Source organism: Nicotiana tomentosiformis, chromosome 5 (assembly GCF_000390325.3).
Source record: "Nicotiana tomentosiformis chromosome 5, ASM39032v3, whole genome shotgun sequence".
Taxonomy (NCBI): domain Eukaryota; kingdom Viridiplantae; phylum Streptophyta; class Magnoliopsida; order Solanales; family Solanaceae; genus Nicotiana; species Nicotiana tomentosiformis.
In genome coordinates this window covers 110,830,612-110,854,648 of record NC_090816.1, presented here as the reverse complement: position 1 = coordinate 110,854,648, position 24,037 = coordinate 110,830,612, and the positions used below count along the sequence as shown (strand labels likewise).

At 35.9% G+C, this 24,037-nt stretch overlaps 1 protein-coding gene across 2 annotated transcripts; it reads left to right on the top strand.

Annotated features, from left to right (window-relative positions):
* The first annotated feature begins 15,950 nt into the window (after positions 1-15,950).
* On the top strand, positions 15,951-23,321 carry LOC104116737 (shikimate kinase, chloroplastic). Of its 2 annotated transcripts, none has more exons than XM_009627656.3 (11): positions 15,951-16,071; positions 16,736-17,044; positions 19,345-19,403; positions 20,244-20,298; positions 20,447-20,519; positions 20,709-20,796; positions 21,978-22,060; positions 22,168-22,297; positions 22,410-22,488; positions 22,657-22,718; positions 22,985-23,321. In XM_009627656.3, the coding sequence occupies exons 2-11, from the start codon at positions 16,837-16,839 to the stop codon at positions 23,039-23,041; spliced, it is 894 nt and encodes a 297-aa protein (XP_009625951.1). In that variant the 5' UTR covers positions 15,951-16,071; positions 16,736-16,836; the 3' UTR covers positions 23,042-23,321. The 2 variants fall into 2 exon arrangements, with proteins under 2 accessions (XP_009625951.1, XP_009625952.1); XM_009627657.4 differs by having other exon boundaries at positions 15,984-16,114.
* The last annotated feature ends 716 nt before the right edge of the window (positions 23,322-24,037 follow it).

The window sequence follows — 24,037 nt, the reverse complement described above, 5'->3', positions numbered from 1 at the left end:
GATGAAGAATTCAAGTGTCTAATGAAATTTTATGGCAAGTTTAAGGGGCTGCTTATGTATTTGGCATATTTTTAAAAATTGAACTTACTCCAATTTATTTTTGTAGGGAATATGAATATAATCGTTTTTGTTAAAAAAAAAAATTCTTTTATTAAAATATGAGTTAGACAAGAGTGAGTTGCTCTAGTGGTGAGCACTCTTCACTTCCAATCAAGAGGTTGTGAGTCCGAGTCACCCCAAGAGCAAGGTGGTGAGTTCTTGGAGGGAGGGAGCCGAAGGTCTATCGGAAACAGCCTCTCTATCCCAGGGTATGTGTACGGTTTGCGTATACACTACCCTTCCCAGATCCCACTAGTGGGATTATACTAGGTTGTGGTTGTTGTTGTTGTTGTTGTTGTTGTTGTTGTTGTTGTTGTTGTTATTAAAATATAAGTTAGTTAATCCCATGTAGAAATTAGATTAAACTTCGTACCGGAAATTCGAATTAGCCGCCATGGATTTAATTCATACTAGTAGTCGTACCCGTGCGATACACGATCAATATTAAAAAATATAAATTAAATTAAATTGTGATCGGGCTTGTTTGAACATATTAGATCGTATTGCTTTAATAAATTTTAATTGCAGACTTATTTGTCAATATGATATACCCAATAATAAAATCTTTATTAAATGAAAGGGACTAATATAGTCATCGAATAACTTTCTTGTTCTATATTTTTCTTTATTCTATTATCCAATGTTTAGTATTTTTACATTGTTAATAGAAATTCTTATTAGCATATTACTTTGTTTAATATTTTTGTCGGCTCGCTTTCTTTTTTATAATATAAGAGAAGATATATAATTTATTAATAACTATAAAAGAATTATAATTAAGAAAAATTAAAATTACTCTCCAATTTGAATGGACAGCTTTTTTTTAATTATCATTTTTATTATAAAATATTTTAATTTAAATTCAAAAATAATATTAACTATTAACTAAATAGCTAATTATTAACTAAATAGCTAATTATTAACTACTTATGTCACTTGGCTTTTTTCTAGGCTGCCACTTGGCTTAAGGAGAGAGAGCTTTTTCCTCCCCTTTTAACAATATATAGAATAGATATAGATATAGATATATAGATATATATAATAGAAGATATATATATTTTTTAATTTTTTTATTTTATTCTATTATTCTCAGTAATATTTTCTAAATAAATAAACTTTTTATTTTTAAAAAGAAAAAAAAATCTATAATAAAAACAAAGAAATTTTGAATTGGAAGTTTTTTTATTTTTTTTTATAATTTTAGTTTTTTATTTTAAAATAATTTAAAAACTCCAACTTGAAATTACTCTCCAATTTGAATGGACGTTATTTTTAATTATTATTTTTTTCATTATAAAATATTTTATTTATTATTTTATAGATATTTAAATTCAAAAAATTTAATCAATAACTAATTATTAATTAAATAACTAATTATTAACTACTTATGCCACGTGGTTTTTTTCTAAGCTGTCACTTGGCTTAAGGAGAGGGCTTTTTCCTCTCCGGGGCTTTTTTCTCTCCTTTTAATAATATATAGATTTAAATGAATATTGCTAAAGAGGGTTTTTCGATGATGAAGAATTGAAGTGTCTAAATAAAATTTTATGGCAAGTTTAAGGGGCTGCTTAAGTATTTGGCATTTATTTTTTAAATTTAACTTACTCCAATTTATTTTTGTAGAAAATATGAATATAATCGTTTTTGTTAAATTTTTTTTCCTTTATTAAAATATGACTTAGTTAATCCCATGTAGAAATTAGATTAAACTTTGTACCTGAAATTCGAATTAGCTGCCGTGGATTTTATTCATATGAGTTGGTAAAATATTTAAAGTCATTGTTGGAATTTTATTAATTAAGTAAACTTAGAATATTATTTCTTGGAAAATACAGATTCTTTTTTACTATATTAATTACGATTCATAATTATTTAACATACTTTTTCAATTTTTTTATGTATTTAAATACCTACTAATAAAAAATATTTAGTATTTCTTATATACACATATATTTATTATACATTAAAAGTTATTTACATGTTCATTTGAAAAAAAATTATTTAACTTTTAAAATTGATATTTATTTAAAATTTAAAAATATAAAATTTTGTAATTGCATTTTTGCAATCAAATATGAGGTATGTAGTTACATTATAATTACGTTATGACAAATAAACAAGTCTTTGTAATTAGTGCTAGTAATTACACCAAATCACAAGGTATCCTTCCAAAGAGACTCTTATAAAAAAACAAATTCCCAAATAACAAACGTGTTTTATGGTATATAGAGTTGAGAAAATTGAGCTTCATTTAAATATTGGGGGTTTAGGACGTGTTTGGTATGAATGAAAATATTTTTTAATTTTCTCATGTTTGGTTGGCTTAAATATTTTGGAAAATATTTTTCTCATAAGCTCATTTTCCTCTAATTGAAGGAAAATATTTTCCTTATCAAAAGAAGGGAAAACATTTTCCAAAACTCTTTTTCAACCTTCTCCACCCTATTCTCCATCCCCAATAACCCCCAAACCACCCCTACTTCCCCCCACCACACCCAACCACCCCACACCCCAACCTCGCCCACCACCCATTCTAAATAGAATTATTATTAAGAGTATTTTCTTTTCATGTTATAGATAGAGTACTTTTTTATTTATTATTATTTCAACCAAATGAGAATATTCTTTTCGTGATCTAATAAAAGTATTTTCGTTCATTTCAATAAAATGAGTATTTTTTTTTCATGATGTAGAAAAAGTATTTTCTTTCATTTCAACAAAACAAGTACTTTCTTTTCATGATGTAGAATATTTTTTTTCATTTCAACAAACTAAGTATTATCTTTTCCTGAAATAGAAAAAGTATTTTTTTTCAACAAAATGAGTACTTTCTTTTCATGATGTAAAAAGTATTTTCTTTCATTTCAACAAAAAAGTACTTTCTTTTCATGATATTAAAAAAAATATTTTCTTTCATTTCAACAAAACAAGTACTTTTTTTTCACGATGTAGAAAAATATTTTCTTTCATTTCAACAAATTAAGTATTTTCTTTTCCTGAAATAGAAAAAGTATTTTTTTTCAACAAAATGAGTACTTTCTTTTCATAATATAGAAAAGTATTTTCTTTCATTTCAACAAAACGAGTACTTTCTTTTCATGATACAGAAAAAGTATTTTCTTTCATTTCAACAAACTAAGTATTTTCTTTTCCTGATGTAGAAAAAATATTTTCTTTCATTTTAACAAAACGAGTACTTTCTTTTCATGATGTAAAAAAGTATTTTATTTTATTTCAACAAACTAAGTATTTTCAACAGCTCCGTATGGTGATTTGGGACTTAGGAGCGTGATCGAAATTTTATTTAGAAGTCCGTAGTGAAATTAGGTTTGAAATGGCTAAAACAAAAATTTAAATTTGGATGTTTGACCGAGGAGTTGACTTTTTAATATCGGATTCGGAAACTAGTTCCAAAAATTTTCATAGTTCTATTATGTCATTTATGACTTGTGTGCAAAAATTTAGGTCAATCGGACTTGATTTGATAGGTTTCGACATCGAATGTAGAAGTAGGAAATTCTAAGTTTCATTAAGCTTGAATTGGAGCATAATTCGTGATTTTAGCGTCGTTTTATGTGATTTGAGGTTTCAAATAAATTTGTGATATTTTCGGACTTGTTAGTATATTTGGTTGAGATCCCGAGGTCCTCGGGTGAGTTTTCGGATGGTTAACGGATCAAAAATTGAACTTAAAAAGTTGCTGCAATTTTTTCTCTTCTGCTCGATATTTTGGGTTGTGATGGAGCCCAAGATCGAGCCCAGGGTCGACGGCTAGGGTCGAAGCCAGAGACGAGGCTCAGGATCGATGCCATGATCGAGGCTATGATTGAAGGCCCAAGCTCGATGCCATGATAGAAAGCCCAGGCTCGATGCCATGATCGAAGGCCCAAGCTTAATGCCAGGCTCGATGCCATGATCGAAGGACCAGGCTCGATGCCATAATCGAGGCCATGATCGAGGTCCAGGCATGAGCCTGTGATCGAAGCCACGATCGAGGCCCAGTTCCGAAGGCTGCCTGGGCAGATTTATAAAAGAGGGCATTCGTCACATTCATCATTTTTAACAAACTGGAGCTTGAGCAGAGGCGGTTTTTGATAGATTTTCAAGGAAAGACATTGGGGTAAGTGATTCTAACTCGCATTTGGTCTATATACACAAATATATCATTACTTTCACCATTTAATTAGTGTTTTGAGATTGAAATTTGGAAAAAATTTGAAATTTGATAGAAACGAATTTTCGAGATTTTGGTATTGAATCAGAGTCGGATTTGAGTGAAATTGGTATGGTTGGACTCGTAATTGAATGTATTTTCGGATTTTGTGAGTTTTGCCGGACTCCGAGATATGGGCCCCGCGGACGATTTGGGAGCTAATTTCGGATTTTATTAAAATATATAGTATTTTCTTATGAAATTGATTCCTATAGTTTTTGTTGACTGTATTGAATTAATTATGTCTAGATTCGAGTCGATCGGAGTCAGAAAATCGAGGAAAAAGCATACTACTTGGTTAAATTGGAGCAAGTCGAGGTAAGTAACTTGTCTAACTTTGTGGGGGGAGGGGGGAGGGGGAATCTCCCCTAGGATTGGTATTGAAGTGATAAATTGTAATGTGTTGAAAGTCGTATACACGGGCTAAATGTGAAAGATTATATTTTTAAATTGTGTAGATCATTGTTGCGCATTAATTAAACTATTTTATTTTGATATATTCTTCATCATTGATTTAATGTTTATATTTTAAAGTTGCTTGACCTTTTCCTCCTAATTGTTTTACTTGTTTAGTTGAAACTTGGTTTCTTTTATTCTGTGCATTATTTGAAATTGATTTTTTTAAAATTAAATATTATTAATATGAAGTATTTGACATTTTTTAATTTGGTATTAAAGCAATGTATTAAAGATTTTGAAATATTATTTTGCTGAATTATTTATTCCTGAATATTTTTGTAAGATTTTCGTACTCATTGTGATGGAGCCGTGAGCTTTTTATTGTAAAAAAATATTATTGATAATTTATGTTGGCATGAGCCGCGATCTCTTTATTGTGGAAAAATATTATTGTTGAAGTATTTTGGCAAGTTAAATTATTTGAGCATGCAAATTGCAATATATTGTGATGTTGATACGCATGCGGTGGTATAAGGTCTGGGTATTGAAACGCATGCGGTGAGATAAGGGTGGCTTGATACGTGTGGCTAGTAAGGGGAACTATTAGAAGTCATGCGGTGTGATAAGGATGGCTAAACGCGGGATGCTATTTCGAAAAAAATGTTTTCTTTAAAATAAATTGTGAAGGCTCCCGCGGTGAGATAAGAAAATGAGATATTGTGAATTTATTTATGATTTGGGACTACGAGGCGGTACCTCGGGAGTGCCCTTGTTGATATTGATTTATGGCCGCAGTTGTCTTTAATTATTTGTTGTGAGTTTCTTAAAGTTGAAAGGAATTCTGTATTGATTCCACGAGATATTATTTGCCATTATTTTCTGAAATTGAATGGTGACATTCTACTTGATTCATTTCCATTGTCCTTTTATTTTATTATATTGTTAAATATTTTACCATGCAATTATTATTTTTCAGTAGGTCCTGACCTGACCTCGTCACTACTCTACCGAGGTTAGGCTTGACACTTACTGGGTATCGCTGTGGTGTACTCATACTATGCTTCTGCACATCTACCGAGGTATATCTGCCAGCGTCCGCAGACTCCAGAGTCCCCTTCTATCATTATTATGTTGCTTCCTTATTTTCTTTAGACCTTGATATATATATATATATATATAGAGAGAGAGAGAGAGAGACATTGAGGATAAAATTCTTAGAAGCTTGTGACTTACTTCTACCAGATTTTGGGAGTTGCAATTATTTAAAATTTCATATTTCTATTTTTATTCCACATTGATAGGCTTACCTAGTCTTAGAGACTAGGTGCCATCACGACATCCTACAGAGGGAATTTGGGGTCATGACAAGTTGGTATCAGAGCTCTAGGTTCATAGGTGTTATGAGTCACAAGTAGGTTTAGTAGAGGCTTGCGGATCGGTTTGGAGACGTCTGTACTTATCTTCGGGAGACTATGGAACTGTTAGAAAAATATTCACTTCTTTGATTCCTTATCGTGCACACTGTTGACTTCAAAGTTCTAAACCATTATCTTCCTATTCTCTCATAGATGGTGAGGACACGCACAACTGGATACGATGATCAGACACCCATGCCCTCCTGTTGGAGCCGCAAGAGGCGGGGGTCGGGGCAGAGGCCGAGCCAGAGGCCGAGGAAGACCACGTGGTGCAACCAGAGCACATGTACGAGCTGCTGCTGCAGAGCCACCAGCGGCTCCAGTTAGAGAGCGGGCACCTGAGATGCCTGTTACTACTCCTGCACTTCAGGAGACTCTTGCCCAGTTTTTGAGTATGTTTGGCACTTTAGCTCAGGCAGGATTGATTCTACTTGCTCCTGCCACATCTCAGGCCGGGAGAGGAGCACAAACTCCCGCCGCCCGTACTCCAGAACCACGGGCCCAAGTTGAACATGCCTCGGAGGTTATACCAATGCAACCAGTTGTCCCAGTTTGGCCTGAGATTAGGACAACAGTTTCAGAAGGAGAGTAGCTTAGGCTCGAGAGGTACAAGAAGTACCACCCTCCCACTTTCAACGGCTTAGCTTCAGAGGATGCTCAGGGTTTTCTGGAGGAATATCACCGTATCCTTAGTACTATGGGTATTGTGGATTCCAGTGGGGTTTCTTTCACGGCATTCCAGTTTAGAGGAGCAGCCTACCGGTGGTGGCAAGCATATGAGTTGGATAGTCCCGCTGAGGCATCTTCACTCACTTAGACTCAATTTTCAGATATCTTCTTAAGGGAGTATGTTCCTCAGAGTCTTAGAGATGCATGGCGCGCAGAGTTTGAGCAACTGCGCCAGGGTTCTATGACCGTGTCAGAGTATACGGTCCGATTCAGTGATTTGGCGAGGCATGCACCAGCCTTGGTTACTACTGTTCGAGAGCGGGTTCACAGATTTATTGAGGGTCTCCACCCTAATATCAGATACAGTATGGCCCGAGATCTAGATATGGACATCACATACCAACATGTGGTGTCAATTGCTAGGAGATTGGAAGGTATGCGGATCCGGGAGAGGGAAGAGAGGGAAGCCAAGATACCCCGAGATTCTAGCACATATTATAATTCTCGTGCCCCAGTTGCAGCCCGTCATGGTAGAGGTTATGTCAGCCGTCCTATTCATTCAGCACTTCAAGCTTCTAGTGGTATTCCTCTTACTCCCAGACCTCAGGTTCCATAGTATGCACCGCCAGTGTCTATTGTACCTCATGTACGGGGTGCTTTCAGCGGGCAGTCTAGTCGATTAGGCCCGAGCCAATCCCAGCAGCCACGTCTCCGAGGGCTTGTTTTGAGTGTGGTGACACTCGTCATATTATGAGAGATTTCCCCAGATTTAGGAGGGGTGTACCTCCATAGATTTCTCAGGCCCCACCTATTCCATAGGCCCCTCAAGCTTCTCAGGACATGATTACTGCACCAGTTGCCACTCCACCTGCACAGCCAGCTAGAGGTGGAGGTCGGGCAGGTAGAGGTCGCCCTAGAGGGGGAGGCCATGCCAGATTTTATGCCCTTCCTACTAGGACAGAGGTCGTTGCATCCGATTATGTTATCACAGGTATTATTCCTATCTGTCATAGAGATGCATCAGTCTTATTTGATCCAGGCTCCACTTATTCTTATGTGTCATCTTATTTTGCCCCGTATTTGGGCATATCACGTGATTCCTTGAGTTCTTTCGTTTATGTATCTACACTCGTGGGTGAATCTATTATTGTGGACTGTGTGTATCAGTCGTATTTAGTTGTTATCAGTGGTTTTGAGACCAGAGCTGATTTATTATTACTCAGTATTGTGGATTTCGATATTATTTTGGGCATGGACCGGTTGTCGCCCTATCACGTTATTATTGATTGTTACGCCAAGACGATGACGTTGGCTATGCTAGGTCTACCGCGACTAGAGTGGAGAGGTACCTCGGATCATGTTCATAGCATGGTTGTTTCATTTCTTAAAGCTTAACGAATGGTTGAGAAGGGGTGTGATACGTATCTGGCCTATGTGAGAGATGTTAGTGTTGATACTCCTACCGTAGAGTCAGTTCCTGTAGTAAGAAATTTTCCTGATGTATTTCCAGCGGATCTTCCGGGTATGCCATCCGACAGGGATATTGACTTTGGCATTGATTTGTTATCAGACACTCAGCCCATTTCTATTCCACCATATCACATGGCCCCAGCAGAGTTGAAAGAATTAAAAGAACAGTTACAGGAATTTCCTTGATAAGGGCTTCATTTGGCCCAGTGTGTCGCCTTGGGGTGCTCCTATCTTATTTGTAAAGAAGAAGAATGGTTCTATGCGGATGTGTATTGATTTCCGCCAGCTGAACAAGGTTATAGTGAAGAACATATATCCATTACCACGTATTTATGACCTATTTGTAGTTGAAGATTCGGGAGCCAGATATCCCGAAGACTACTTTCAGGACTCGGTACGGTCATTACGAGTTCCTTGTGATGTCTTTTTGGCTGACCAACGCCCCAACAATATTTATGCACTTAATGAATAATGTATTTCAGCTCTATTTTTATTCTTTCATCAGTGTTTATTGACGACATTCTAGTATATTCCCGGAGTCGGGAAGATTGTGAACAACACCTGAGGACTGTGCTTCAAACTTTGAGAGAAAAGAAGTTATATGCAAAAATTTTAAAGTGTGAATTCTGGCTTGATTCGGTGGGATTTTTGGGCCATATAGTTTCGTGCGAGGGGATCAATGTAGATTCGAAGAATATTGAAGCAATGCAGAGTTGGTCCAGACCATTCTCAGTTACGAAAATCCGGAGTTTCCCTGGTTTGGTAGGGTATTATCGCCGATTTGTAAAGGGTTTCTCTTCTATTACTGCATCTATGACCAAATTGACCCAGAAGGGTGCTCCGTTCAGGTGGACCGAGGAATGTGAGGAGAGCTTCCAAAAGCTCAAGACAACTTTGACTACAACCCCGGTATTGGTGTTACCTATAGGTTCAGGGTCTTATACTGTGTATTGTGACGCATCTCGTATTGGTCTCGGCACAATGTTTATGCAAGACGATAGGGTGATTGCCTACGCGTCTAGACAGTTAAAGGTACATGAGAAGAATTATCCGGTCCATGACCTTGAGTTAGCAGCTATTGTTCATGCCTTGAAGATTTGGCGGCATTATTTGTACGGTGTCCGTTGTGAGGTCTTCACCGATCACCGGAGTCTGCAACATCTGTTTAAACAGAAGGATCTTAATTTGCGGCAGAGGAGATGGTTGGAGTTGCTTAAGGATTATGATATCATCATTCTCTATCATCCTGGTAAGACCAATGTAGTGGCCGATGCCTTGAGTCGTAAGGCGGAGAGTTTGGGCAGCTTAGCATATTTACCGGTAGCAGAGAGACCTTTAGCCTTGGGTGTTCAGGCCTTGGCCAACCAGTTTGTTAGACTGGATATTTTCGAGCCGAGCTGAGTTTTGGCTTGTGTGGTTTCTCAGTATTCTCTTTATGATCGTATCAGGGAACGTCAGTATGATAACCCCCATCTGCTTGTTCTTAAGGATATAGTTCAGCACGGTGATGCCAAGGAAGTCACTATTGGAGATGACAATGTATTACGGATACAGGGAAGGCTATGTGTGCCTAATGTAGATGGTTTGTGTGAGTTGATTCTCCAGGAGGCTCACAGATCGCGGTACTCCATTCATCCGGGTGCTGCAAAGATGTATCAGGACTTGAGACAACACTATTGGTGGAGGCGGATGAAGAAAGACATAGTGAGGTATGTAGCTTGGTGTCTAAATTGTCAATAGGTAAAATATGAGCATCAACGACCGGGTGGATTGCTTCAGAAGTTAGAGATTCCAGAATGAAAATGGTAGCGGATCACTATGGATTTCGTTGTTGGGCTTCCACGGACTTAGCAGAAGTTTGATGCAGTTTGGGTGATTGTGGATAGGTTGACCAAGTCAGCTCATTTCATTCCTGTGATGTCTACCTATTCTTCCGAGCAGTTGGCTCAAGTCTATATTCGCGAGATTGTCAGACTTCATGGCGTACCGGTATCTATCATCTCCGACCAAGGTACACAGTTTACCTCACAATTTTGGAGGGCTGTACAGCGAGAGTTGGGTACTCGTGTGGAGTTGAGTACAACATTTCACCCTCAAACAGATGGGTAGTCCGAACGCATTATTCAGATACTAGAGGATATACTTCGTGTGTGTGTGATAGATTTTGGGGGTGCTTGGGACCAGTTCTTACCACTTGATGAGTTTTCTTACAACAACAGTTACCAGTCAAGCATTCAGATAGCTCCGTATGAGGCCTTGTATGGTAGGCAGTGCCGGTCTCCAGTGGGTTGGTTCGAGCCGGGGCGAGGCTAGGCTATTGGGTATAGACTTGGTTCAGGATGCCTTGGAAAGGGTTAAATTGATTCAGGATCAACTTCGTACAACCAAATCTAGACATAAGAGTTATGCGGATCGGAAGGTTCGTAATGTTGTATTCATGGTTGGTGAGTGGGTCCTGCTCCGGGTTTCGCCTATGAAGGGGGTGATGAGGTTCGGAAATAAGGGCAAGTTGAGCCCTAGGTATATTGGACCTTTTGAGATTCTTGAGAGAGTTGGAGATGTGGCTTACAGACTTGCACTACCACCTAGTCTCTTTGCAGTTCATCCAGTATTCCATGTTTCTATGCTTCGGAAATATCACGGCGATCCATCTCATGTGTTAGACTTCAGTTCGGTTCAGTTGAACAAGGATCTATCTTATGCTGAGGAACCAGTGACTATTTTAGATAGGCAGGTTCGAAAGATGAGGTCAAAGAATATTGCTTCCGTGAAGGTTCAGTGAAGGGGCCATCCGGTTGAGGAAGCGACTTGGGAGACCGAGCATGATATGCGCATCTGTTATCCACACTTATTCACCAGCTCAGGTACTTTTTCTTACTCCGTTCGAGGACGAACGTTTATTTTAGAGGTGGAGAATATGATGACCCAAAATGTCATCTTTAACTCCGTGCGCAGTTCGCAAAAAAAATTTCCAGAAAGATTTTATGTGGAAAAAAATGGATTAAAATGTAAATTATAACTTTAAAACTCAACTGAGTTGACTTTGGTCAATATTTTGAGCAAACGGACTCGGATCAGTATTTTGACAGTTTCGGTAGATCCGTATCGTGATTTGGGACTGGGCGTATGCCCGAAATCAAATTCCGAGGTCCCTAGTCCGAGATATGGAATTTTGATAGAAAATTAAAAGCTTAAGTCAAATAGTGACCGGATATCGAATTATGTGCAAACGACCTCGGAATAGAATTTTGATGATTCCAATCGCTTCGTTTGGTGATTTTGGACTTAGGAGCGTGATCGGAATTTTATTTGGAAGTCCGTAGTAAAATTATGCTTGAAATGGCTAAAACAGGAATTTAAGTTTTGAAGTTTGACCGGGGAGTTGACTTTTTGATATCGGAGTCGGAATCTAGTTTCAAAAATTTTTATAGCTCCGTTATGTCATTTATGACTTGTGTGCAAAATATTAGGTCAATCAGACCTAATTTGATGGTTTTCGACATCGAATGTAGAAGTTGAAAATTCTAAGTTTCATCAAGCATGAATTGGAGCATGATTCATGATTTTAGCGTCGTTTTATGTGATTTGAGGTTTCAAATAAGTTTATTTTCAGACTTGTTAGTATATTTGGTTGAGGTCCCGAAGGTCTCGGGTGAGTTTCGGATGGTTAACGGATCAAAAATTGGACTTAAAAAGCTACTGCAATATTTTCTCTTATGCTGGATATTTTGGGTTGTAATCGAGTCCAAGATCGAGCCCAGATATCGAGCCCAGGGTCGACAGCCAGGGTCGAAGCCAGAGACGAGGCTCAGGATCGATGCCATGATCGAGGCCATGATCGAAGGCCCAGGCTCGATGCCATGATCGAAGGCCTAGGCTTGATGCCATGATCGAGGCCATGATCGAAGGACCAGGCTCGATGCCATAATCGAGGTCCAGGCTCAAGCCTGTGATCGAAGCCACGATCGAGGCCTAGGTTCGAGGGCCATGATTGAAGCCACGATCGAGGCCCAGTTCTGATGGCTGCCTCAGTAGATTTATAAAAGAGGGCATTCGTCCCATTCGCCATTTTTAACAAACTGGAGTTTGAGCAGAGGTGATTTTTGATAGATTTTCAAGGAAAGACATTGGGGTAAGTGATTCTAACTCGGATTTGGTCTATATACATAAATATATCATTATTTTTACCATTTAATTAGTGTTTTGAGATATAAATTTGGGAAAATTTTGAAATCTCATTGAAACGAATTTTCGAGATTTTGGTATCGATTCGGAGTCGAATTTGAGTGAAACTGGTATGGTTGGACTAGTAATTGATTGGGTTATCGTATTTTGTGAGTTTCATCGGATTCCGATATGTGGGCCCTACAGACGATTTTTGAGCTAGTTTCGGATTTTATTAAAAAATATAGTATTTTCTTATGAAATTAATTCTTATAATTTTTGTTAACTGTATCGAATTAATTATGAATAGATTCGAGTCGATCAGAGTCGGAAAATCGAGAAAAGAGTATACCACTTGGTTAAATTGGAGCAAGTCGAGGTAAGTGACTTGTCTAACCTTGTGTTGGGGAAATTTCCCCTAAGATTGGTATTGAAGTGATAAATTATAATGTATTGAAAGTCGTGTATACGAGGTGACGAGTGTGTACACGGGCTAAATATGAAAGATTGTGTTTTTAAATTGTGTAGATCACTGTTGCGCATTAATTAAACTATTTTATTCTGATATATTCTTCATCATTGATTTAATGTTTATATTTTAAAGTTGGTTGATCTTTTCCTGTTAATTGTTTTACCTGTTTGGTTGAAACTTATTTTTTTTTTATTCTGTGCATTATTTGAAATTGATTTTCTTTAAATTAAATATTATTAATATGAAGAATTTGACATTTTTAAATTTGGTATTGAAGCAACGTATTAAAGATTTTAAAATATTATTTTCCTGAATTATTTATTCCTGAATAATTTGTAAGATTTTCGTACTCATTGTAATGGAGCTGTGAGCTCTTTATTGTGGAAAAATATTATTGATGATTTATGTTTGCATGAGCCGTGGGCTCTTTATTGTGAAAAAATATTATTGTTGAAGTATTTTGGCAAGTTAAATTATTTGAGCACTTGAGGTGCAAATTGTGATATATTGTGATGTTGATACGCATGCGGTGGTATAAGGTCTGGGTATTGAAACGCATGCGGTGAGATAAGGATGGCTTGATACGCGTGGCAAGTAGGGGGAACTAGTAGAAGTCATGCAGTGTGATAAGGATGGCTAAAACGCGGGATGCTATTTCGGAAAAAATATTTTCTTTAAAATAAATTGTGAAGGCTCCCGCAGTGAGATAAAGAAATGAGATATTGTAAATTTATTTATGATTTTGAACTACGAGGCGGTACCTCGGGAGTACTCTTGTTGATATTGATTTATGGCCGCAGTTGCCTTTGATTATTTGTTGTGATTTTCTTAAAGTTGAAAGGAATTCTGTTTTGATTCCACGAGATATTATTTGCCATTATTTTGTGAAATTAAATGGTGTCATGCTACTTGATTCATTTCTATTATCATTTTATTTTATTATATTGTTAAATATTTTATCATGAAATTATTATTTTTCAATAGGGCCTGACTTGACCTCGTCACTACTCTACCGAGGTTAGGCTTGACACTTACTGGGTACCGCTGTGGTGTACTCATACTACGCTTATGCACATCTTTTTGTGCAGATCCAGGTACTCCTTACCAGCCCCGACATCAGTGAGTTACCTATACACGGAGACTTTGAGGTATATCTGCCAGCGTCCGCAGACACCGGAGTCCCCTTCTATCATTATTATGTTGCTTTCTTATTTTCTTTAGACCTTGATATATATAGAGACATTGAGGATAAAATTCTTAAAAGCTCGTGACTTACTTATACCAGGTTTTAAAAGTTGTAATTATTTAAAGTTTCAGATTTTTATTTTTATTCCGCATTGATAGACTTACCTAGTTTTAGAGACTAGGTGCCATCACAACATTCTACAGAAGGAATTTGGGGTCGTGACAAGAGAGTAGCATAAATAAATATTTTCTTAAAAATATTTTATACTATCTAACCAAACACTAGAAAATATTTTTCGAAAAAAGTTTTTCACTCACCAACCAAACAAGCGAAAATAAGTGATAAAACTACTCATTTTCCTTTAATATCACATGAAAATGCAAATGGTAGTACTTTTTAGGGACCAAAAAACCTTTCCTTTATAGCGAATGGTCAAGAATTCAACTTCAACGAAGCTGAAGAAAAGCTCAACAACCACCCCAATGTCACCTACCCATTGTGTGAAGTTGGTAAGGAAAAAGACCCTGCCAATTGAATGAAACATTGAAAGAAAAGCAAGCGCAATTGATTATTTTAAGTTATGCCAATATGATTATGTGTATAGAAATATTATGGAGATGCTAATTATGACAGTTCATTTTTAATGGGTTGTTAGCTTGTAGTACCAATGTAAATATGAGTTTTCATTATTCTGAAACTATCAACATAATTAGGTAAAAACTAGTTGAAAAGCCAAAAGAAAAAATGCAACTCCGAATGATGGTGAATAATAATGTCTTATGCGAGATTGCTCACTTTAAAAGTTTTTATTCCTATTATTATTAATATATATATATATATATTATTTATTTATTTATTTATATTCTATCACGTATAAAATAATATTAAGAATCCTGCATAATTTATGCAGATACTAATAAGGCGAAATTTAACAAAGCCAACCACACATTATGATAAGACAATGCAATGATTATCTTTCTTATACGAACAATCAAATATTAGTACGATAACATATACAAAATTTTGTGTTGGGATTACTTTTTTAATATAGTAAACCAAACGATTATGTGTATAATATTCCTAAATAATTTGGCTTAAAGCTTAAAAACATGCAGACAACCACGTATATGAGATTTCTTTGTTATTAAAATCTTTTTTCGCTTGGTGTTAAGGGAATTTCCGAGCCATCTTTTCACATATCAAAGACTAAAATTTCCTCTCTTTTTTTTGTTAATTAAAATTGAATAATGAAACTCATTTACACGTTGACGCTTACCTATCAGCGGTCCAACATCTTTAAGTTGACACAGTAAAATTTATGCAAATGCACAAATATAATAGGAAATTTTGGTCATAATTTAAACCAAAAGAAACAAAGCCAAATTCAATAAAGCTATTCCAGGCAAACTTACCCTTTTGTCCATAAATATATATATTTTTTTCGAAACTCATCTTCAAAATATTGCTTAGTTATATAACTTTTTGAATTTTTGAAGATAAATTTAAAAAAAAATAATTAAAAATGAGTTTCAAATTTGAAAAAGTAATTTTTATCTCACTTTCAAGTAAACAATATTTTCCTTTCACAAAAAATATAATATTTTCAAGTAAAATAGATGTCGAAATATAATTTCAATTTTCAACTTAACTTTAATTTTTTTTTTCTTTTCAAATTTTAATTTTTTTTATGTCCAGAAACTTAATTTTTAATTTTCCTTTCTTAAAGTTGTCTTTAATGAAATCGAAAATTTTCACTCATTTTTCTAGTATTTCTTTTCTTCCACAAAATTATCCACCTCACCTAACATGGCACCTTTCCGCCACACACGTCGTATATATATAGATTCATTTTAAAACACACACACACACACACACACACACACCTCACCTACCTATCTCTCAAATCTCAGAACAGCTTCCCTATTTTTCCCCCTTCACCTAATTCTTCGTTTTCGTCTACATATTCTTAATTCATACGTATATGGTAAACTACTCTTCCAATTATTGTTGCTCTTCTTCTCAATAAGGTCTCTTTTTTAAATTCTTCAATTAACGCTTTCATTTAATTGATGATTCTTTTTTGTGTGCTCTGTTTTGGGTTTTAGAAGAGATTAGTTTTAGGAAAATAGTTTGATTTCTGTTAATTCAACTATCTACTTTTCTTTTATGAAGTAATTATTTATCTTTTTTCTTCTTCTTTTGGGGTATAGTTAGGTAAATTGATTGTTAAAAGAGGCTGAATTAAGAAAATTAGTGCCAGTTCTACTCTTTGAATTAAGTTTTTTCTTTTTAAGAATTTATTTTTCGTAGAATTATTTTTTTTCGACGTCAACATAATTTTCAATTTTAGATGCTTCTTTGCCCAAAGATTGGATTTTTACTGCTGAGCTATATTTTTCCTTTAGAGTGTTGAGCTATTCAGTCATTCAATTGTTCAAAGGTAGAGAGAAAAAAAGAATAAAACATTTTTTTTCTTCACCCCCCCCCCCCCCCCTCTTTTCTGTTAATTTTACCATGTTCTTTGTAATTCTTTAGTTCTTCTTTGTCTATTAGATATTGGGTTCACGAAATCTTGGCTTTTTTGCTATTTTTCTGGTAGATCTAGAGGAAATTAATTGTGGGTTTTTGGAATTATCTTGATTTAACAGGCAACTAAAGCTTGGTGATAATATAGAGTATTGTTTGGTCAGCTCTTCCTGATTCTAAAAAAAGATACATTTTTCTTGTGGTGTTGGTGGAATTAGAGACAATGGAGGCTAGAGTTTCACAGAGCCTTCAGTTGTCGTCATGGATTAATTCAGATAAGGTAGTAAGGAAACCGAGCGGTTCCTTGCGTTTCTCTGAGAAATGGAACGAAAAGCTGAGGCATCGGATAGTCATATCATGCCATTTACAGCCTAGAAAAGCTAATAGACGAGTAGCATTGAAGGTTTCATGTTCTTCTCACAATGTTCAAGGTATTTACCGGTATTGCAGTCTCATATTCCGTAAATATTCATGATTCGGTTCAGTAGAATACATTGTAGTTGTGCATTGTATGCTTGAAACATGCGACTGCAGAGTTTTGAATATAAATATGTATATATGTTCAAGTCATACACACTTATTCAATTGAATGAAGTGGGACTGAATGGAGTGAAATGGATCTGGAGGATTCATATAACGACCATAACTAGCTTGGAACTAAGGCATACTGGTAGTAGTGGTTGTTTTATTTGTGTGTGGTATGCTTGAAACATGCTATTGATTATTGCAGACTTAGAGTAGTTTGCAATGTTGTGGATAATGTGTTCTGCTGAGCCTATGCCCCGTCGTACCTATGGGTTTGAATTTTGGCTTGAAATAACTGAGAACACTAGTTTATTGGGTGTCAAACTTCTGGTGAAATCCTAAGCTCCCATCCCCCTTTGTTTCTTTTGTCTTTTATTTATATTTTTATTCTTTTGATGAGGGTGATGGTTGATTTTCTGACTAAGATCACCTTTTACTGCAATTAGGATTTCCCCTTGGGCAGCTAAATTCCATGCAGCTCTTTGTTAGTGATGATATTCCCCTTCTCACAACCTTGTGCAATTCATTTGTATATCTATTTCTCCTTTTCATTCCTTCACGCTTGAAAAATTTCAGACACAAGAGAGGATTGCAAGGACAAACTATTTCTTTTGGTCACTTGTTAGTCCAAAGAAAAAGAGGGAAATACAAAACTGACTTCATGTGAGAAATGAGAAAATGTTGAACTTATCTATCATACCTTCTTCTGTTTAAAATTTAAGTGCCTCTGATTAGAATTTGGAGGGTGTATAATGAAAATGTTTTCTCTTCCCATTTCCTGTTCCTTTTAGTATTCCTACCTGAAGCTTTGATTCCTAAGGAGCAGGCGACTAGCCTGGATTAATCTTTGCTTGTACAATTAATCGTAAATTCGTAATGCACATAAAGTTTTGTTAATCTCCAAAAACTTATAAAGTGCCTTGACCTTAGTTTTATTGACATCTGAAATAAAGCAATGTTACCATGCACACATTATACCAAACTTAACTCAGAGGAATAAACTAACATCCACTTAATTCTACTTCACCTGTCAGATGTCGAGGTGTTAGTTTGTCAGAAAATTAAGATGCAGAAGTCTGAACAAAAGTTTGTCTACACGTTTTCACAAACCCAAAGTTTAAAACTTTAAATTAGTCAACCTCCTGACATTCTTAGGAGGATGTTGAATAACTTAGTACTGCTGTTTTTCTACGATACTCTATGTGAGGTGTGCCCTTCATTCCTTCTGGAATCCACAAAGAAACAAGGACATAAATGTAAATACCTCTTTTGAAATCAATGCACTGCGAATGGATGTTTAGGAATTTCGCTTGAGGTTTGGTCCATTTGAAAGCAGCACACTGCATGAAGCTTACATATTTGAGATAGGAAGCCAAGCATGTTTGCCAATATCAAATCTGACTTCCGGGAGCATTATATTTCCTTTTAAGTTTTATCTGCTACTAATTTCAGACTTGGATTAGCACCTTAATTAGGATCTAATCTCACATAGGTTTTGTTCGTTTGTTTCCCGCTCAGTAAAATATGAGTTAGTATATTTATAATTTTACATCTATGAAGTTCCATGTCCTCCCCGGTAGCAAATACATGAATTGATTTTTACCAAGGATGATTTTATTTCTATAATCAGGCTTATAATTAGTTAAAAAAGGACCATTAATCTTGATCTCATACTTTTGATGGGGTTCTGAACTTAAATTATAGTATGTGGCTCCACGAGTAGTTGAGTGGACTTCCAGATACCTGCCGTTACATACTTAAACGTGTGGATGGTTCTATTTTTCCTATATAGTTGGTCAAAGTGCAGTGCTGTCTACCAAAGGGGTCAGCTCCTTTTACTCTTTGTTTTCTTCCTTGCAAAATCTTGACTACAGAGGGGGGGGTTCATCATTTCTCTCCATATTAGTTATTGAAGGAAATATTTACATGCTTTTATTTGTATAACCATTAATATACCTCCCATGCGCGAGTAAGCAATAAGATTATATCCACTCTAAATAGCTGGAAACTAACATTAAGGCCACCACATGTATTAATTTCTTACTAACTATGTGCATGGTTAATACCAGACTAGAACGGATGCTGTTTGTTCCACAGGCCACAGCCCCCCATTCACACAAAATATGAGGAGCAGGATAGGAAAATTTAACACTAAAACGTAATATGCTATTCCATTTCTTATTGAACTGTGATGTTTGTTTTATAGCTTCAGTTCTGGAGTCTGGATGTATTACTGCTTCAACTGATGAAATCGAGACATTGAAGGTATGGTAATGTGTCCTTTTGCCTTCTTACCTTTTCATTCAGATCATCTAACATTGTATCGGACTCTCACGTTTGTTCATAGACTTCTCATGTTGCCTATGTAGTTAATGTCTCTTGCGGTAGGAAATCTACCTTGGTTGGAAACTAGCAAACTAAAAGAAATGAAAGAAATAAAGGGAACGTAAATACAGAGAACATTAAGGGCCGTCAAGTGATTACTCAGTATAGTAATTACAATGGTCTGTTTGTTTGTCATAATGTAATGGTGTAATTCTCAGTGTAATGTTTGGTTACACAAGTGTAATGATATTCTCTATTATAATTAAAAGCTGATTATAAAAAAATAGTGATGAACTTGTAAATTAGTTTTAATGTGTTGACAAATATGTGTATATAAGAACTTAAAAATGAAAAAGGAAAGAATTGAAAAGTCAGTGGTAACCATACCATGTATTACCACCATTTCTTTGCTCCCCCTCAATTACACCTAATTCCAGGCTGACCAAGTAATTACTTGGCCAGGCAAACATGCCAAACTGTGTAATTATGCACAATTACACCCAAATCCAATTACAGGACGGCCTTCCAAACAGGCCGTAAGTGATAGTTGGAGAAACCTTATCGTTTAGTTGCTATGGAGAATAAGAACTGGTTACAGGATGCATGTTCATCTCTCTCCTTCTCTTTCCCCTTGGCTTTAACAAAGAAGGGAAGGGAAATATATAGTGGCCTCCTTTTCCCTCCATTCTAGTTCTCAAAGAAAACTGTGAAGGATAAATAAGAAGTTAAATTGTGTATTGGACTGACTTCTGATAGCTTCGGTTTTCATTTTGATTGCAGAATAAATCAGAAGAGGTAGAACAATATCTAGATGGACGATGTATATACCTCGTTGGTCAGTTCACTTATGACTTTTCTGTTTAAAGAGATACTTATGCAAATCCTGTTAGAGCTCCTTTATTTGCGAGCCATTTATTTAAATGCTTAACCATTTCTGGGTATCCTGTTAGATATGGTAACACGACACCTTTTCCTAAATATAGGAATGATGGGCTGTGGCAAAACCACTGTGGGACGGATTTTGGCTGAAACACTGGGATATTCCTTTTTTGACTGGTTAGCCTAAGTAGCATATTTTTTGTTTGTTTGTGCTATCCGGAAATTGTAGATTCATGAAAATATCATTTCAACAGTTTCTGAGGGCTGTCTAAGTAAATGGCATTAACTATCATTTGACACCCTCTTGCTATGTGGTTGTTGTTTCTTCTAATAAGCACGAATCATTCTCTTTTGCCCATCTTTCAGTGACAGACTGATAGAGCAGGCTGTTGGTGGAACTACTGTAGCTGAAATCTTCAAGCTTCGTGGAGAGAGTTTCTTTAGGGACAATGAGGTTAGGAGCTGAGCAACTTCCTTCTTTTGCTTTCTCTTGTTCTTGCTGCCACATATTGAAATGATAGTGCTGTGTTAGACGAAGTGCTTGATTCATGACAGGAGGTGCTAGAATTCTGTTAAAAAACTGAAGTATTTTTTATAGCCATTATTTCTGCCTTGTAACATGCCTGTTCAGTACAGATTGAACTAAGTGATGAATGAGCTGCCATCTTTGGCATGTCAGGTGCAATTGAGCATGTGAACTCTCATATTAGCTTTCTTTCCACGTAAGTGTGTGTTTTTATCTTTTTTGTTGATGCTTGTACAAATGCAAAATTGGCGAAATATCCGGTAAGATTGCAAGTTGTTGTACTTTTGTTTTTGAAGTGATAAAGTGCAAATTGCTGATGAAACCAACTTTTCTCCCTCATTTTGGAGATGGGCACAGAGAAACTACATGAGCTTTCATGGGTGAAGGAAGTTGATAGAGCATGTTGGTTAGATGGGGAAAGTGGGGGAATGGTGAACTGGGTCATATTTGTGGAAAATGAAGGAGTGGGCAAACTCATTGAATTCAAAATTAGCTTGTGAATATCAGATTTGTCCAAAATAAATCTAAAGCTTTCATAAATACAGAGGGCATGTTGGGAGATGTTTCGTCTGGATTCTGAACTACCATTTGTCGCTATGAAGAATTCTTTCTATTTAAATTTCTACCTAATTGTGCTCACTTGTTGATTGCATCTTGTGTTTATTTTAATGTATCCACTTCTATTTTTGTGAAAAAAGGGATCTTGTGTTTTATTTACAAATGAGGCAAATTCTATGAGAATAACTTCAATAGGCTATTGATCTTGTTCCCCTAACAATTAGTTACACCGAGTTTGAAGTGCACTTCAGGTCTTCATTGAAAGATAAGTTACAGGCCAAATTACCAGTCATACTGATATGCCAAGACTTCTGTGGTTTAGATTTTATTGATCTGATGCACCTAAGTATATACATAAGCTCTGGATTGTCTCATCGGCACGTGAGATACAATACATCTTAGTTCTATATCAATTTACCAAGTCTAGCTGATACTATCACTCTGCTACTCCGTGTGGTGAACAATTTTAATTGGTGTTATCATTGTGTTGATTGTTTCCTTCCTCTCATTCCTGATATTAAATGGTTTTTCATTCCATATCTTCTATTTAGACGGAGGTATTGCACAAGCTGTCTGCGATGCATCGGCTTGTTGTTTCAACAGGTGGAGGTGCAGTTGTTCGTCCCATTAATTGGTACTTGAATCAGATTACATTAATGAACATTCTTGTAACTCCTGGATCTTATGCTGTGGTTTTCTGGTGACATATGCTTATTTGGCTGCTATTAATGCTTTTCTCAGGAGACATATGCACAAGGGTATCAGTGTTTGGTTAGATGTTCCCTTAGAAGCTTTGGCCAAGAGAATTGCTGCTGAAGGAACTAAATCTCGTCCCCTTCTACATGAAGAATCAGGAGACATTTATGATGAGGTAGTTTTTCCTTCCAATAGGCAGTTATAATTTTCCTGTTTTGATTTGTATATCTTGCACCAAAGCAGATATGTTGTGTTCGTCCTGTTGATACCTCTTTTACTTTGGTTAGACTTTGAAGCGGTTAACTACATTAATGGAGACAAGGGGTGAAAATTATGCCAATGCAAGTGCCAGGGTTTCAGTAGAAAGTATGAATTCCTCGTGCTCTGCTTCTTGTCCATAACTTGTACATTTTGAGAATCATTTTTCTGACCAAGCATCACACATGCTTCTTCTGAATGCTAGACCTATTTAAACACACTGATCATGCATTTTCGTGGCCTGTATGTTGAAGTATAGATGTTTTGATTTTGCAGATATTGCAGTGAAAAGGGGAAAAGATGTCTGCCATATTACACCTACTGAAATTACTCTAGAGGTCCCTGTTGTCTCTTGGCTCTCTGCCTCTGCACCTATTTGCATGCATCTGTTTATGCTTTAATACGTATTTCTTGACATCGTTAAAGTGATTTTCTCACACTTTTATACTAAATTTGTATGTGCGCTTGCATCTTTGCATTTGTTGTGACCCTCTTCCAGTGATATTCTATGCTCGTTGCTTCATGTAAACTACCAAAAGACCTAAATATCAGACCAAACTCGATATTTATCTTGCTAAACTATATCCATTATGCACATGTGCAGGTTCTTATACAAATTGAGAACTTCTTAAAGAAACAAGAGAGCATAGTTGTGCTATAAGATTTTTTACTTCCCAATTGAGGGCGAACTAGGCGGTTTGGTGCTCTGCTTTGATGATTGCACGAGGAGACAAGGCCACGGTTTTTGGTGTTTGAAACACTTTGAGGAATTAGTAATGTTTTTCTATTATGCACTGGATATCTATCTAATTGTACATAAAAACCATTTGTTGGAAGTTGGAAGTTGGAAGTGTAGTGTATCTTAAACCTTCAATTGTTGTATACTAAGAACGAGAATGCAATGATTTATTTGTTATTTTAATGAACCACATTTTAGTGTATTTTGCAGGACGTAGTGCTGAATGAACTAATTTTTATTACAATTTGCAGCTTACACCATGGCTTCGTAAAGGAAATGTAATTTTTTTTCTTTTTCTTTTGGGTGGGGATAATGTGTTGGAGTGATGAATAGGAACTGCGGTTATCAGAAATACTATCTTGGTTATAGTCTAAACTAATAATTTCATCAACCAGCAGCTTCGACTTTTAATTTTCATTCCCGAAAAGAGGTAGGTGAAGAGGAACTAGAATGGTGATTATTATTATTATCCTCCAAATTTCATATTAAAATAGGATGAGTTATTCTTACTATGTTAATAATATCGCTTAGCATTATTTACCTCATAAAAACTAAGAAAACTTGGAAATTGTTTCTTTTCCAGGTGACAATAAAACCAAACGATCTAAATATGTTGGTAATACTAAATTGTAAAAATTATTCAACATATACCTCAGAAGCAATGTCTAATGCGTAATTTTAGGATGAAGCACCAGAAAAATAGAAAAAGAAAGAAAAGGAAGTCTATAGTCCATTTATTTTCTCAACAAAAAGAAAAAAGGTACAAGTAACAAAATGCAAAATTCAAATGGAAGAAACCAGTAGTGTGTTCTCATTTTGAACACAACCAGTAGTATAGCAAACGACTATTACCAGTCGCTAATTTTATTGGCGTTAAAGGGCATGTCTCCTAAAACGTGAGCAATATGCAACAACAAC